General features: G+C 55.0%; 1 protein-coding gene across 1 annotated transcript; it reads right to left on the bottom strand.

Moving 5' to 3' along the window:
- Nucleotides 1–723: 723 nt before the first annotated feature.
- WDR86 (WD repeat domain 86) lies at nt 724–16,437 on the bottom strand. Its single transcript, XM_080665018.1, has 6 exons — nt 16,161–16,437; nt 11,779–11,920; nt 5,213–5,633; nt 4,434–4,569; nt 1,551–1,654; nt 724–1,237 (listed from the first exon to the last, which is right to left on the bottom strand). Exons 1-6 carry the CDS (start codon nt 16,321–16,323, stop codon nt 1,067–1,069), a joined length of 1,137 nt encoding a protein of 378 aa, XP_080521144.1. The 5' UTR covers nt 16,324–16,437; the 3' UTR covers nt 724–1,066.
- Nucleotides 16,438–17,437: the final 1,000 nt, after the last annotated feature.

Raw genomic sequence — 17,437 nt, 5'->3', positions numbered from 1 at the left:
CCCCACTTTCCATGAAGCACTTCTTGGCTAGTACTACTTACAGCTGCTCCTATGTCTATGTCTCACCTTCACCACACAGAGGATAGAGCATGGCCAAGGGGCTAATGCCCCAGACTAAGAGAAGAGGCCCTCCCAGATTCATGCAGAAATGGGAGCTCCAAAGCAGGGTTGGTGGGTCCCCGCTGGAGAGCTGGTCCCTTGCTCCCTGACTCTTCCACACCCAGAGCCCCACATTCCACCCACTGGGAGGAGCAGGTGTATGAGGCCCCAGGAGCTGAGAATGTGCAGAACAAAAAGAATTCCAGAGCATTTTTTAAAAAAATGTTGACTTAGGGAGAGGAAGGGAAAGGGAGAGAAACATCTACCACTGCTCTAGCTGGTTTGGCTCAGTGCATAGAGCACTGGCCTGCGGACTGAAGGGTCCCAGGTTTGATTCAGGTTGGGGGCACATGCCCAAGTTCTGAGCTTGATTCCCAGTAGGGGACGTGCAGGAGGCAGCCAATCAGTGATTCTCTCTCATCATTGATGTCTATCTCCTCCCTTCCTCTCTGAAATCAATAAAAACATACTTTAAAAAAATCTATGTTGCCTCCTACACACCCCCTACCAGGGATCCTGCCCTCAACCCAGACATGCGCCCTGATCAGGAATTGAACCAGCAACCATTTGGTTCATGGATGATGCCCAACCAACTGAGCCACATCAGAGAATCCAGCGCACTTTGAAGGACATTTATTTCAGTTCTTGACCAGTGTCCTCAGGACAATTTGCAAAAATAACCTGTGGCTCAAGGGCTTTTTGAAGAAACAGCGGTTTCCTCTCAGCAGGAAGGGCTAGGCTTCTGGCGACTTGAGACCATGGAGGGTCCCAAGCAGGCCTCTGTGCAGGGGCCTGGAGTGAAGGCGGCGGGTAGGTATCCCCGCAGGCGAGCACAGTGTCCTGTGGGTGGGCTCGCTTCAAATGCCCACGAACACAAAGGAAAGGCAAAACCGCCTTGTCCCCTCCGGACATCAGGGGGCACGGGCGCTCCCTCTGTGGGTCTCTGGATGGGTCCGTGTCGGCGGGCTCAGGCCGGCTGCAAGGGCGTGGTAGCGCAGCCCACCTTGTTGCTGAAGAGGCGAGAGAGGCTGCGCTGGGGAGCTGCGGGGCGCGGTGGTGGGGCGCGGGGAAGTCCGCGCACGTCCCAGAGGCGCAGCACGCCGTCGTGAGAGGCGGTGTACAGCACCTGGCCGCGCACCTGCGGGTGTGACGTGGGGAGGGCGCTGGGACGCAGCCAGCTGCCCCACTCCGCCCCAGTAGGTCACCGCATCTGCACAGGATCGACCACGCACAGTCCCTGCTCTACCGCAGCCACTGCAGGCCCCGGCATCCGCGTGAACATCCGCTACCGAAGCCGACTGTTGGGACCGGTCAGCCCAGAGGACCTCGGCCTTGGGGAGGTCTGCCTGTGGAGTGCTGGGGGCGTGGGGACACAAGCTCCGGCCCCTCCCTACCCTCCCAGGCAGGTGGGCGTAGGCACGGGCCCAGGGATTGCAGGCGGGAGCGCCTACCTGGATGCAGTTGATGATGAAGGCGTGGCCGCGGAACACCCTCTGAAGCGCTCCGGACTGGGCGTCAAAGGCACGGGCGCGGGCGTCCCCGCTGCCCGTGAACACTGTGGATACACGCGCCACTGGGCCTCCTGCCCGACAGCCCTTCCACCTCCAGAATGCCGCAGCAGGGGGCAGGGCAGGCCACTTCACCTGGGCCCTCCGGGGCCCCATCCGCCCGCCTCACATGGGTGTCATAAGGTTCCCGTGGGGCCTGGAGGAAGCCTCTGGGCAGGAAGGACGCAGCACCTTCATTAACTGACCACATCCGAGTCAGGGGGACCCTGGGGCCAGGAGAAGCCCTCTGCGGCCTGCAGTCGGCTCGGCAGGACTCTTGCCTGGTGAACCCTTCTTACTTGGGCGCCCATCGTCCAGCCCTGCCCCTCCAGGGGCTGCCATCCCTCCGAGTACCGCCTGGGCCCAGGTTCCCTCCCAGGCGTTTGGTGGAAGCCATTGGTGAAACTGGTCTCCTCTGGCCCTGACTCAGGGGGCATGTCCTTCCATACCATGTGAGGCCATCCGGGCAAGGACCAGACAGAGATGCTCCTCCCCTTATTAATGAACTTCACCCGACCAGCGCAGGCCTCAGGGCAGCAGAGTGCCCCTGCCTAACCTCTTGCAAGGATAAGCCCCGTTTCTTAGAGTCCTCAAAGCCCAGTGTCATTAGAATCACCTGCTGGGCTTAAGGCACAGGCTGCTGGGCTCACCTGAGTTTCTGATTTAGGCGGCCTGGGGACCTGCATTTCTAACCAGTTCCAGGTGATTCTGATACTGCTGACCCTCTGGTTCACCTATTGTCTAGCCCGGGTTGTCCCAGAGCCGACCCCAACACTAGGATTTTAGTGCCAATAGTTCATCTGGCAAGGCATTCCAAAAGTGGGAGAGAAACACTGATGGACACCCATACCCGTGTACTAATGAGCCCTTGGGAGAAGGTGCAGACCACGTATCAGAGCTGTCCCACCCAAGGGCAAGGATGCTGGGCTACCTATCCAGCAATTCTCATTCCTCATTGGCTGAGGGCCTCTCTGGCGGGTGTCAATCCCAGCTCTCCTCTGCCCTGCCCCTCACAGGAACACACATGCGGGCTGACGAACTTAGGTGCTGTGGCAAGAAGCACCCCTGAACATGGTACCCACAGCATCCACTACACCCGCCTGCAGCCTAAGCAAGTCACAGCAAGCAACCCAGGGGCTCCCTTTCTTACCCCACTTCCTGTGTTCCAGCCTTTCTGCTAGAGCTACTGGTCAATGTGGCCCTGGATGGGCAGTTCCCTTTCTGGGTTTTTCAGCTCCTTTCCTGCCGTCCCCTCCCACCAACCCAGCCTGGTTGCTGTGCATCCCATGGGTGGGAGCAGGGTCAGGAAGTAAGTCTAATCATCCTACAGCCTGTTGGAAAGACCAAGTCCAAGTTCCTTAACGACTGGCAACAACAGGTAGGGTCCCTGGGATCCAATATAAGTGGCAGCTTCCATCCCAGCTGCTGCCAAAGGGAGGTGCTCTAGGTGACATAGTCTTTTTAAGGTAGTCTTTTTAAGTGTCCCGACTTGGGAGCTGAGACATAATCACACTTACAGGTTTGGATATAGGAAGAAGAAAAAAATAATTTGCCCGTTTCAGACACCTAAATCTTGGGGGGCATCTCAGGCGCTATTTTCAGAGATCTACATTCCGTCTTCATCTAACACCTATGCTGTGAAGTCAGTGTGAATTTTCCACTGGGACTCTTCCTCCACCCCAGTCTGCTCCCTCACTCCAGTGCTAGGAAGATGACAAGCAGGCTCAGTGCTGTGTGTGTGTGTGTATCCACGCGCACACATCGGGGGAAGGGAGGCTGATGGCAACACAGAGCATTGGGAATCACTTTGGGAGAGATGCTAAAAAACCTGGGATCCCCCCTGCCATGTAGATGTGATGAGGTTGGGGCTTGCTTCCCTGGAACAGTGTCTGTCTTCTTGGTATCTGGGGTGTAAACACACAAGCCAATTGGACAGAGCCCGCAAAGCCCAGCGGTGTGACTATTTGAGCCTGTGGGATAAACAGCTTGCTACCTATCTAATAAGCCATTTGCCCTTCTTCCTTTACACAACAATCCTGGTTAATCCTGGGAGCTATGTCCCCAGAGAAGAGGTTTCATTACCCAGCCACCCCTGCAGGCAGCGGTCTGAGATGCAGGCAAAAGTCCTTGGGTGGGGCTTCCAGGAAAGAGTTTTAAAGGGACCTTATCAGCTAGAGACACATCCTTTTGCCCTTCCCTCTTCTTCCTGCACAAAACAGGAGAGCTCCAGCCGCTATCTTGGACCATCAAGAATAGAAAGTATGTGTGATGAAGCAAAGTGACAGAAGGAATCTGGGTGCCTGATAACTGATAGCCCCTAAAATTCTTCTGAGAGAAAAATAAACTACCATCTCATTTAAACCACTGCTCTCTGGGTTTTCTCTATCTACGCAAACCTAAATGCCAAGTGAAGCCAAACCCACATGGCCCTCAAGCTGGCTGGAGTAAGCGGTGTCACTGTCTCACTTTGAGAATTAGAATGTGTCCTAAGACATGCTCTTGACACTAGGGCCTCTGAACATCCAGGTGGCTGCATGTTCTTGTGGGTAAAGTTAGGGAGGAGTCCCCGCACCTTTTCGGCTTTCTTTGTAAATAACGCTGGAGGAACATGTGAATGGAGGTGACCTGGCCACAGCTCTTGGGTGCTGCCCATCTCAATGAGGGAATCTTGGGGAGAATTTGAGACGCACAGAGGTGCTGAGCAGGGAGGATTTGGGGGAGCGGAGTGGTGGGGCAGGCAGAACAAGGCGGGCTCGCAGGCGGGGTGGTGCCGGGAGGGTCACTTACAGGTGCCAGCATGGTACTTGAGGGCGCTCACGCTGTGTCTGTGGGCTGGGAACGTGCGCACACACTCCCCTGTGTCCGCCAGCCAGCACTTGACGGTCCTGTCGGCGCTGCCCGAGTATACATGCTGGTTCACGAGCTAAGGAGGGACATGGGTACTGCGGCTCAGAGGCCTTCCCAGCCTCTCTGAGTGGAAGGGGAGGGGATGTGCTGGTCTCAGTGGAGAAACAGTGCAGGAGCCAGAAACGCCCGTCTGTGGGTCCCACCTGACCGCCTGCTCGGGCACCCAGGACCTCCCTGTTCCTCCCCGCTTCCCGGAGAGTGTGGGGCCGGGCAGGCAGGCAGATCTGGCTTTAGGTCTTGACTGTCACTTGCCCTTGGCCAAGTCACTGACTGCTCTTCAGCAGCTTCACAGAAGATAAGGACTGTGCCAGCACCATACTGATAAGAGCAAGGACCCCCAACATTCACCGGCATAGAGACTACTTCTGACAGGTGTCATTGGGGTGATTCCTGCCTAACCCAGTAGGACTGGTGTCCTTCTGTAGAGGAAATGTGGACACAGAGGGAAGGCTAAGTGTGGCCAGAGGGAGAGAGGCCTCAGGCGAAACCAGCCCTGCAGACACCTTGATCTTAAGACTTCCAGCCTCTAGAACTGTGAGACAACCGAGCTCTGCTGTTTCACCCCCACCCCACCCCCCACCTGTAGCATTTTGTCATGAAGGCCCAGCCGACTGTACACTGGGCAGGGCAGCACAGACAGAGGGGGCCAGCGGTCTCACCTCCAGACAGATGACAGAACCCTGGTGCTCTTGGAACACCCGCAGCTGCTCCCCATTCAAGATGTCCCAGGCGCGGATGGTGGTGTCCGTGCTGCCCGTGAAGGCCGTGTGGCTGGGCGTGTCCAGCACAAGGCACAGCACAGCACCCGTGTGGCCCCGTAGCGTCTGGTGGCAGCAGCCACTAGCCACCTGCCACACCTTGGCCGTGCCATCCGTGCTGCCTGTTACCAGCAGCCCCCCGGCCACAGCCTCCTCCTCAAAGGGAGCCCCGGGAAGGTCCCAGGGGGCAGAGTAGGCTAGAGTCAGCACACAGTTGCGGTGGCCCCGGAACTCCCGGGACACCTGCCCCTTGTCCACACTCCAGGCGCGAGCCGTCCGGTCATAGGAGCTGCTGAAGAGCTGGTTGTTGGTGACCAGGATCCTGGTGGCAGAGGGAAAGGCCAGGGTTTGGCCCACAGGGCTGCCAGCGGGCCCTCACAGGGATCCTTTGGCAGGTGTCCTCCATGCTCAGTGAGCCCAGGCAATGGAAAGCATGAAATGCTCCCAGAGAAAGTCCTGGGCTAGAGTATCCCCAGCCCCTACTTCAGGAGAACACCCCTGAAATCTCGGGGCCCAGGCAGAGGCCACCACCCACAGAACAAAGCCCACACTCAAGGAGTCCTGGGTCACTGCCTCGCGGCCCCACTACCTGCATGGACACCTGCCCGGGCCAGGGTCCGGCTGCCTCTGCACTGTGGCTGGAATAGATTCCCTCTCCACCCAGTGGCCACACTCACCTCCGGGGTTCAGCTCAAGACACCCCTTCTCTAGGACGCCGCCCAGAATCCCCACCATGTTCGGAGCCTGTGGTCCACTCAGACCTTCCCCTCAGCAGGGCCCAAGGCTCCGATGCTTCCATCCCTCCCAACGTGTGGACCATAGCAGCCGCTCCACAGTTACCAGTTACAGAAGTGGGGGTGGGGGAGGACAGGTGGGGAGGCCCACCCTCCAGGTTTGCCCCAAACTGAAAGGCTTCTGGGAACATAGGACTTGTAGTTTAAAAACCAGGAAAGTTCTGGGCAAAGTGGGACACACTAGGGACAGGTCAGACAAGGGGCTGGGCGGGGCATTGGGATGGTGGAGCCTTGGGGAAGCTGGGGCGTTATGCGGATTTTCTGAAAGGCCTCTGTGCTACCTGACAGAGGCCAGCCTTGCTGTCACTCTCACAGCCAGATCAGCCCACGAGTGACTTCTATAAAGTCAGGGCCACGTGAGGCACAGACAAGTCTTGGTGGGGTGGGGGTGTGAGTGGGCATGGGCATCTGCTGTCAGCTCATATAGCCGAATGTCATTTGGGCTGACATCTGTTGACAACACTTCACCAAGGGCCCCAGGGAATTCTGGGTGAGAGGAGCAGAGAGGGTCTGGCCACCTCCCCCACCCCCAATGCAGGAAGAAAGGCCTCTCAACAGTAAAAATTCATTTCTCCTTTTGATAAATGCTAAGCCCTTCTTCCCAGAAAAATACACATTTATCTTTAGTATGGAACATTGGGTGTGACTTCAAAGGGCCTGTGTTGAGGAGGCTGAGCCCCCAGGAGCACAGACCACAAAGGGCAGAGGCCAAGGCTGAGGCTGGAATAAGGCCGCATCCTCAGTGTGGGGACAGAGGGGTCAGGTTAGAGACACCTTGTGCTCCCTCCGTCCTGGAGGCTGGCGTGGCGGGAGGAGAGATGGACCACATGAGAGAACACACCTGCGCCGCACCCAGGCCCTCACCCCTGCAAGGTTCTCACCTCCTGCAGGTGACTGAGGAGACACTCACTAAACAGTTCCTGCCCTGGTGGATGTGGTTTCCACGACGTGTGTATTTCTAAAGGAAAGTGATGAGCTGCTGTCACATAGCACCATGGGTGATGCTCAGGGGCCTGCAGGCTGCCGGGTGTGGCCTGGCCTGAGAGAGCAGGGAGGCCAGGCCTGGTGGGTGCCCCCAGAAGCTCACGCACCTAGACCAGCTCTGAAAATATGGGAGGAAGTGAATTTCACGTCCTCACCTCAGGGGTGTCACACATTTGCAAACACAGTTAATAATGCAAATGTCTTCCCAGATCTACTGCTCAAAAGTAGTGGGTGCACTGGCCGGTTTGGCTCAGTGAATAGAGTGTCGGCCTGCGGATTGAAGGGTCCCAGGTTTGATTCTGGTCAAGGGCACATGCCCAGGTTGCAGGCTCAATTCTCACTAGGGGGTGTGCAGGAGACTGCCGATCAATGATTCTCATCATTGATGTTTCTATCTCTCTCTCCCTCTCCCCCTTCCTCTCTGAAATCAATAAAAAGCAGCTGATAGTTTCTGGGTACAACCTGAGAGCAAGCTGGTCACTGAGGTGTGGCCTCTGCCACCTGTCAGCACTTCCAACCACTCACACTCACAGAAGGAGACCCCCGCTTCCCCATACTTTTCCTCCGTCACAAATTTTCTCATGAAAGAGTGCTGGGACCTGGCTGGGTAGCTCAGTTAGTTAGTGTCATCCCGACACTCCAAGGTTGTGGGTCTGATCCCCAGTCAGGGTACATACAAGAACCAACCAATGAATGAATAAATAAGTGGGACAACAAACTGATGTTTCTCTCTCCTCTCTCTCTCTCTCTCTCTCTCTCTCTCTCTCTCAAGAAAGAAAGAGCCCAGCCGGCATGGCTCAGTGGTTGAGCATCGATCTATGAAGGTCACAGTTCAATTCCTGGTCAGAACACACATACCCAGGTTGCAGGCTCAATCCCCAGTGTCTCTCTCTCCCTTCTTCTCTGAAATCAATAAAAATATGTAAAAAAATAAATAAATAAAAGAGAGAGAGAGAGAGGAAACCAAGATGGCGGCATAGGTAAGCACCTAAACTGCTGCCTTGCACAACAATTTCAAAACTACAACTAAAAGACAGAACAGACACCATCCAGAACCCCAGGAAAGCTGGCTGAGTGGAAATTCTACAACTAGAAGGGAAGAAAAAAGCTCACAGAGAATTGGAGGTACGGCAAAGGGTCTTTGTGCGCGCAGAGAGGAAGGGCGGCTGAGAGCCTGGCTGACTTTCTCTGGTGGAAGGGGGAAGGAAGCCCCCAACCGCACTGAACCCCAGTTCTGACTGCACTGAACCCCAGTTCCGGGCGAGCCCCTGGGGACCCACGCTCTTACGGGAGGAGTCTGGACTCTCGGGCGGAGACTCGGGAGCTGGGGAAGGCAGAAGTCTGAAGGTGCGCGCGTGCCAGTGCGCACAAAGGCTGCGGAGGTTGCCACAGGCTTTCCCTAGTGGAAGGGAGTTGGAGGCTCCTGACTGCACTGAGCCCCAGTTCTGACTACAGTGAACCCCAGTTCCAGGCGAGCCCCTGGGGACCCACGCTCTTGTGGGGGGAGTTTGGACTCTCGGGCGGAGACTCAGGAGCCGGGGAAGGCAGAGGTCTGAAGGCGCGCACGTGCGTGCAAGGGCAAGGCTGACGGGAAGCCAAGACTGAGACTCCACCCCAACCAAGCTGAGCACAGAGGCTATTGCAATTTGGTAAGTCTAATCCTATAAGGCTGTCTCCAGCACCGAACTTCTCCCAGCATAGACACAGCTGATCCTTACAGCCAACTGGCCTGGAGGTCAATTCTTCCCAGTGATACCAACAACAATCAAGACTTAATTACAACAAGGCTGTACACACAGTCCACAAAGGGGTGCACCAAGAGTGTCCACCTCAGGTTAACTGGGGAGGCAGACCCACTGGGCCATATTGGAAACCTAGCACACAAATATACCGTACCAACTCAGGGAAGCAGTGAACATGCGGCGTCAAAGAATCAGATCACAAACGAAAGAAATGGAGGAAAAGAAACGACTGGATATGGAATTCAAAACCACGATTATAAGGCTTTTCAAGAATATCTTAGAAAAGGCCGATAAATATAACGAGGCCCTTGAAGATATGAAAAAGGACCAACTAGAAATTAAACATACACTGACTGAAATAAAAAATATTATACAGCCGAAACCGGTTTGGCTCAGTGGATAGAGCGTCGGCCTGCGGACTGAAAGGTCCCGGGTTCGATTCCGGTCAAAGGGCATGTACCTTGGTTGCGGGCACATCCTCAGTGGGAGGTGTGCAGGAGGCAGCTGATCGATGTTTCTCTCTCATCGATGTTTCTAGCTCTCTATCCCTCTCCCTTCCTCTCTGTGAAATATCAATAAAATATATTTAAAAAAAAAATATTATACAGAGACCCAACAACAGACTAGAGGAACACAAAAATCAAGTCAAAGAATTGAAATACAAAGAAGCAAAAAACACTCAACCAAAAAAGCAAAAAGCAAAAAAAAAAAATTCAAAAAGTTGAAGACAGTGTAAGAAGACTCTGGGACAACTTCAAGCGTACCAACATCAGAATTATGGGGGTGCCAGAAGAAGAGAGAGAGCAAGATACTGAAAACCTATTTGAAGAAATAATGACTGAAAACTTCCCCCACCTGGTGAAAGAAATAGACTTACAAGTCCAGGAAGCACACAGAACCCCAAACAAAAGGAATCCAAAGAGGACCACACCAAGACACATCATAATTAAAATGCCAAGAGCAAAAGACAAAGAGAGAATATTAAAAGCAGCAAGAGAAAAACAGTTAGTTACCTACAAGGGAGCACCCATACGACTGTCAGTTGATTTCTCAACAGAAACGATGCAGGCCAGACGGGAGTGGCAAGAAATTTTCAATGTGATGAATAGCAAGAACCTACAACCAAGATTACTCTACCCAGCAAAGCTATCATTCAGAATTGAAGGGCAGATAAAAAGCTTCACAGATAAGAAAAAGCTAAAGGAGTTCATCACCACCAAACCAGTATTATATGAAATGCTGAAAGGTATTCTTAAAGAAGAGGAAGAAGAAAAAAGTAAAGATAAAAATTATGAACAACAAATACATATCTATCAACAAGTGAACCTAAAAATCAAGTGAATTAAAAACCTGAGGAACAGAATAATCTGGTGAATATAATAGAATCAGGGGCATAGAAAGGGAGTGGGCTGATAATTCTCAGGGGGAAAGGGGTATGGGGGGTTCATGAAGAGACTGGACAAAAATCATACACCTATGGATGAGGACAGTGTGGGGGAAGTAAGGACAGAAGATGGGGTGGGAACTGGGTGGAGGGGAGCTATGGGGGGAAAAAGGAGAAACAATTGTAATAATCTGAATAAAGATTTATTAAAATAAAATAAAAAAGAGAGAGAGAGAGAAAGAGGAAAGAAGGGAGGAAGAGAGGGAGGGAGGGAGGGAGGGAGGGAGGGAGGGAGGAAGGAAGGAAGGAAGGAAGGAAGGAAGGAAGGAAGGAAGGAAGGAAGGAAGGGGCGAGCAAGAGTGCTGGGAGAGGACAGCAGAGCTGTGAGTCCCGAGCCCTAATTCTAGCCCCTTTGCTACCACTTGTCTGCTTGGCCCTGGCCTCCCAGGTCTCTGGCCTTGCCTGCTCCAGCTAAGGGTAGGGGACAAAAGTTGGGCTGCACCATCGTTTTGTGTGTGTGTGTGTGTGTGTGTGTGTGTGTGTGTGTGTGAACATGTGTGCATGGTGTGCCAACACAGCTCTTTACTATCTTTCTACTTAAGGGTGTTGAGTTCCTGCCCTGTGGGTGCACCATTCCGACTGCAGGCAGCTGGTACTTGGTCAGTTAATGGTCAGTCTGGCCATTTCCGGGCACTTGACCATTAGGCAAGTCAGGTCCCACCCCGACCCAGGTGTGAGGAAAGCCCGTGCTGGCAGCGTCCCTCCTGGCTGGGAATATCCTTGTCCACGAGCCCAGCCCAGCCCAGCCCAGCCCAGCCCACCTGTCCCCTCAAACTACTGCCTGCACTGGGTCTTTCCTTCTTTACCTCCCAGGCAGGTGCCCTCCCGTCAGTAAGGCATCGGGCAGGCCGAGGGCGGGTGGCCAGACTCCCGCTTATCCCGGCAGTCCCTCAGGAGCCTGAGATGGCCGCAGTTACATAAATAATCTTAAATTGATCTGATCAGCAAAGGAATTTCATGGCTCAGCTCAGACCCAAATTCAATAAGGGAAAACTCACACTGAGGCAGGGATGGGGGTAAAGGGAGGAGAACAGTTTCAAGTGCAACATGGAAAGTAGAGGTTTAAAAATACCCTGGCTTCATCTTCAGAGCCATCCCCATTGGCTGCTCCACCAAGTCCCTGGCCCACCATCGGGTACCAATTAAGCCGCTTCCTCTGGAATCTGTTCCATCCTAGGAGCTGTGGCCTCCAGATGCCTTTCCCTGTGCCAGCAGGGGGCAGTATGCAGCCAAGCCCATGTGTTCCCCACCTCTACCTCCCAACCCCCACCTGCAGCCCTGGGGAGTGAGCACTTGTAATACCTGGGGATACTTCTGTTCTGAGCTTTCCACTGCTGTGTGCTCCTGATGACCAACCTGCGTGCCCACGTGTGGCTTTCCCAGAGAAGCTCCGTTCCTCCAGGGCCGCGGCCCAGGGCTACACCTCTGTCCCCTGGGGCCCAGCCAGGGAGGAGGAGAGGCAGAGTCCTCACTGCCTTTCAGCCCAGGCCCGGCCATGCTCACCTGTTCACAATGGACGTGTGTCCTCGGAACACCTGCAGGCACTGCCCGGTCAGCACATCCCATTTCCTGATGGTACGGTCAGCGCTGCACGTGAAGGCAGCCTCGTTCTCCAGCTGACAGAAGGTCACGTAGCTCTCATGTCCTGTAGGTGAGGGGAGACGTGAGCCTGGGGGCATGCTGGCTTCTGCCTTTCTTCTAGGAAGAATGTTTGAGGCGGCGCGGGGCAGGGGTGTTTGAGACTAGTCCAGAAATGACTAGCCCTTTAAAATGAAAAATTAAGTCTAGGAGAGTCTGTGAGGTGCCAGGAACAACTCAGGGGACACTCACCCTGCCCCCCGAATCCTTCTGTTCCCTCCTCTTCATCACTGTCTTTCAGTCTTCTTCAAACTATCCAGTCATTCAACAAACTCTGTAACTCAGTGTTACAGAGGCAGGAAGCACAGAGGCCAAGTCTTCAAAGCCCAAACAGCTGGGCTAGCATCCCCGAGTTACTACTGACTGACCACTGGCAAGTTCTCCTGCCGCCCTGTGCCTTGATTTCCTCATCTGACACAGGGAGAGGAACAACGCCTATCTCATAGGGCTGTTGTGCAGATTGAGCTGCTAGGTGTTAGCTATTTTCACACTTGGGGAGAAACACTATGGTAGGCAGAATATTGAGTCCTAATTCCTGGAACCCAGCAATGTTACCTTGCTTGGAAAAAGGCACATTTGCAGATGTAATTAAGTGAAGGATCTTGAGAGTTGGAGAGATTATCAGCATGGGCCCTAAATGCAACCACAGGTGTCCTCATAAGAAGGACGCAGAGCCCTGACTGGCATTACTTAGTGGTTAGAGTATCGGCCTGCACACCAAAGGGTCACAGGTTCTATTCCGGTAAAGGGCACATACTGGGTTGCAGGTTCGATCCCTGGTCCTGGCCAGGCACATGCGGGAGGCAACCAATCAATGTGTCTCTTTCACATCAATATTCCTCTCTTTCTCTCTCTCCCTCCCCTTCTCCTCCCCGCTCCTTTCCACTCTATCTAAAAATCACTGGAAAAAATATCCTCACCTGAGGATTAACAAAAAAGGAAAAAAAAAAATCCTTAGATGAGGATTAACAAAAAAAATCTTTTTAAAAATGGAGACAGAGCCCTGGCCAGGTAGCTCAGTTGGTTAGAGTGTAGTCCTAAAATGCTAAGGTTGCAGGTTCGAACCTTGGTGGAGAGATAACCAATCGATGTTTCTCACATTGATGTTTCTCTCTCTCTCTCCACCTAAAAAAATCAATAAACATATCCTCGGGTGAAGATTAAAAAAAAAAAGAATCAACCAATGAATGCATAATAAGTGGAACAACAAATCACTCTTTCTCTCTCTCTTACCCCCCCTTCCTCTCTCTCTCTCTAAAATCAATTATTAAAATTTTTTTAAAAAGAAAGATTTCTCAGTCTTCTTGGATACCCTAGATCAGGCCTCTAGGAAAACAACATTTGTGCGAATTAAATAAACACTTGAAGAAACTGCAGATTATGTTTCCCTTAAAAACATGTCAGTTTAAAAGTCGAGGGCAAAGTTTGTTTGGCAAAACACATCCCGGCTTTTGGCCAAACCCAAAGAGTTTATAAAGTATGTTAAGATTATCAACAAACTTCGCTGAGACCAGAGCTGTTGGTTGGAAGACTCAGCACTGTGAGGGGAGGGCAGCCGGGTGCCCTGAAAGCAGGGAGGTGCCACCGAGCTGGCCACACACAGGCTCACTCACGCCCAGCAGTCCTCCACGGACCCAGTGTGGACTAACCCAGGCCTAACCCAGTGCGGACTAACCCAGGCCTAACCCAGTGCGGACTAACCCAGGCCTAACCCAGTGCAGACTAACCCAGTGTGGACTAACCCAGGCCTAACCCAGTGCGACTAACCCAGGCCTAACTCAGTGTGGACAAACCCAGGCCTAACCCAGTGCGACTAACCCAGGCCTAACCCAGTGCAGACTAACCCAGCTCTAACCCAGTGCGGACTAAGCCAGGCCTAACCCAGTGCGACTAACCCAGGCCTAACCCAGGCCTAACCCAGTGCAGACTAACCCAGGCCTAACTGAGTGCGGACTAACCCAGGCCTAACCCAGGCCTAACCGAGTGTGGACTAACCCAGGCCTAACAGAGTGCGGGCTAACCCAGGCCTAACCCAGTGCAGACTAACCCAGCTCTAACCCAGTGTGGACTAACCCAGGCCTAACCCAGTGCGACTAACCCAGGCCTAACCCAGTGCAGACTAACCCAGGCCTAACTGAGTGCGGACTAACCCAGGCCTAACCCAGTGCAGACTAACCCAGCTCTAACCCAGTGTGGACTAACCCAGGCCTAACCCAGTGCGACTAACCCAGGCCTAACCCAGTGCGGACTAACCCAGGCCTAACTGAGTGCGGACTAACCCAGGTCGTCCGGACAGGCTACCTTGGAGGGCGTTATCCCCATTCAATCTGCTTCCTTCCATTTCACAGGAAGGCTAAGTCAATTAGGGCAGGAAACATACTGAGAAATGTTAGTGCCCCAAGACACCGGAAACCAGGGATGCTGAGGACCATGAGATACAGAACTGCTTTTATGACACACAGAAGTAAGAAGAAGAAAAAGAATATAAACACTGATTCCGAATCAATAAAAATATAACACATAAACAAAAACTTAAGAGATGATAATGAAAAGAAGTTTTTCAATGTAAAAAACCTCATCTCACCAGGCTGGTGTGACTCAGTGGTTGAGCACTGACCTATGAACCAGGAGGTCATGGTTTGATTCCTGGTCAGGGCACATGCCCAGGTTGCAGGCTTGATCCCCAATTGGGGGCATGCAGAAGGCAGCAAATCAATGATTCTCTTTCATCACTGATGTTTCTATCTCTCCCTCCCTCTGAAATCAATAAAAAAATATTTTAAAAAATCAAACACCCTCGTTTCTTAAGCTGGGCTAGACTGACCCTCTGTCTTCTGGGGACCTGGCCCTGAGCTGGCCGAGGCTCCCTGCAGTGGTCAAGGCTCCCCAGTGAACAAGCCCCTTCCTCTGTGCGCCAAGCACCCACCGTGAATCTGAAAACACAAGCCAACTGAGTCCTGGCTCAGAGCCTCCCCAGCAGAGGCGCCCTGCAGGCTTCAGAGTGCGTCCCTGACCCCTGACCCTGATCTATAGACCAGAGACAGGGCTCAACTGCCTCCAAGGCCTTCAGAGTCACCAGGGGAGCAAGGCCTCACCCCTCCTGGGGAAGGATGAGGGAGAGCAAGGGCGAGAGAGGGCATGGAGGAGGGATGGCCCATCCTGTCTCCAGGGTCCACAGCGCCTTGGCATCGAGCTGTTGGAATTATGCAGAATAAGCAAAAAAGCCAAACTAAAAATATTTTCGAAGGGATGAAGAGTGCAGATAAGATGCAGTTATTATGTTCAAAAGAACATGCTGAGGCTCAGGGGTTCCTGTCAAGGTCGTGGGCCCTCCCAGCCTCCCTGTCCTTACACCCTTAGACTGGCCCCTCCATGTACAGGAGGGGCTCAGCGCTGGGTCCAGGTGGGCTGGAGAGGGCGTGACAGTGGTGCCCCCTTGCCCTGTGCTATCCCAGCGGATCTTCTGTCTGTCCCTCCAGAAACCTCTTCTCCAGCCTGCTATCTGCAGCTTCTCCACCCCTGTATAGATACCCCTGACCCCTGCCCACAGGGTTCAGAGAGCTGGGAGCCCCAGCCCAAGACCTGAGATGAGGTGACAGGGACCCAGGTAAGAAATGTATCCACTTCCAGCGAGTAAGTACAAAAATATAAACTCACATGTATTTGTGAAACTTTTATAAAATTCCTGCCATTTCATCCAGTTTTCAAATAAGCTGAATTGCAGATAAAGCGAGGTAGCAGAGAGCAAGCAGGGCGGGTGATCAAATTTCAACTGTCTTCCACAGCTGTTCCTGACCTCCCGCCTCAGTTTCCCTGTCTGCGCTGGGCTAACAGCTGGGAGGAATGCACGCTCAGCGCGCAGAGCCCACGGCACTTCGCAGGCCCCGCGGCCGAGGGAGGAGATGTCCAGCCAGAGGTGCCCTGGCCAGTGAGAGGCCAGAGAAGGCGCTGCATACCTGAGGAGTGAGTGCCATTCCTTTTTGTTAACTGTGGTAGAGGAAATTATTTCACGCTCCGGGCTGACAAGTGACAGCCCAGCAGAGGGCGCCTCTCGGCCCACTGACCCCCACTGCAGCCGGCTCTTCGCCCCCACCCCACCCAGCATCCACCCCGCTTGTCCTCAGCTGGCCGGGTCGTGGGGGCTGGGCTTTGGGGAGGGGGGTCTATGGGTAGAAGAGCCGAGGTCTGAGGCCGGCGGGCGGATGGAAAGGACAGAACTGGAGGAGCGGAAGGCGCGGCGTGTCTACCTCGCAGGAGGGCGCAGCACTGGCCGTCCGCGGTGCTCCAGAGCCGGGCCGTGCCGTCCTCGCTGCCCGTCAGCAGGCGCTGCCCATCCGGGCTCAGGCTGAGCCAGTTGATGCCCCCGCGGTGCTCGGCGCAGACCCTCAGGGCCGATCCGCCGCCCCCCATCTCGCCGGCCGTGCAAGGGGCGAGGAGGCGCTGCCCGCTAAGAAGGGGCGCCCAGGCGTCTGCGCTCTCTGCGGCTTCGTCCCACGGTCATCGCGGAGACCAGACTCCAGGCTCCTGTGGGGGTTAGAGGGGCGCTCGGGATAAGAGGGGGACCCTCGCTCTCGCGCCGCCCACTGGGACTCCCAGTCTGCTGATCCAGCGGGCGCGGCGTGGGCAGTGCACTTGGGAACCCCTTCTCGGATGGGCAGTCCCAGCCCCACAGGCACAGAGCGCCCCCCTTCCCCACGCTCCTCGGGAGACCTACACCCCCACCTGAGCAGGCCTCCCTCCGGGCCCGGGTGAGCGGGGCGAAGGCGTTTCGGGGCGCGGCGGTGCAGGGAACACGGGGAAGCCGAGCGCCCCACGTCCCGCACGCCTCCCGGGCCGGGCCGCGCTCGCTCAGGCGGCGGAGTGAGGAACAATACAGCCCAGCCTGGCTCCTCCTCAGAGACCACCCCCGACCTGTCCCCTCCCACTGCTTGGCGTCGCTGCGGCCCCCACCCCCAGCCCGGTCCCCCGAGACCAACCTCGGCCCACGGCCCCAGCACCGGCGGGACGACTCCACGTGCCACCTCCCGGCTGCCTCTGCTGCTCTCCTGGGCGCCCGCCCTCTGCCACCCCCGCCGGGACCCAGGACCGGGACCGGGACCGGGAGGAGGACCGAGAGTCCGAGTGGGGCGACGCGCGCGCCCGGTGGCTCGCTGGGGCCGGCGGCTGCGCGCTTCCACCGGACGGTTGCTTCTTCCAGGCTCCCCGGCCTAGGACCTACCTTGAGGCTCTCAGGGGCTCCGGAGCGGTCCCCTTGTCGGAGAGGGCCCTAGTCCTCCCTCGCTGGGAAATCACGTGCACCCCAACTCTAAAGAAGTCTCGCCGGAGGGAGGGGCGGGGGCGGGATGCGAGCCCCGGTGGAGGGGAGTGGGCTTCCCGCAGAGGTCAGGGTCACTCCCTGGAGCAGTCCCGGAGTCCTGGGGGCTGAGCTCCAGCCACTCCTGTCCCTGCCGCCCTAGCCGGCATGTTGCGACTGCCACCCCGCCCCGCCCCCGCGCCCACTCGGCTCCGCGCCTCGGAGGGTCCA

This window comes from Plecotus auritus (genome assembly GCF_963455305.1).
Source record: "Plecotus auritus genome assembly, chromosome: 4".
Taxonomy (NCBI): domain Eukaryota; kingdom Metazoa; phylum Chordata; class Mammalia; order Chiroptera; family Vespertilionidae; genus Plecotus; species Plecotus auritus.
Note: the sequence above shows the minus strand (reverse complement) of the source record. Positions and strands in the feature narration are given on the sequence as shown.

Excerpts from the sequence above, each read along its gene's own strand:
- WDR86 (XM_080665018.1), bottom strand. The coding sequence starts at position 16,323 with ATGGGGGGCGGCGGATCGGCCCTGAGGGTCTGCGCCGAGCACCGCGGG. Across the intron at positions 11,921-16,160 it reads GTGCTGCGCCCTCCTGCGAG|GACATGAGAGCTACGTGACC; the intron begins GTAGACACGCCG and ends CCTCACCTACAG. Across the intron at positions 1,655-4,433 it reads CAAGTACCATGCTGGCACCT|TGTTCACGGGCAGCGGGGAC; the intron begins GTAAGTGACCCT and ends GTGTATCCACAG.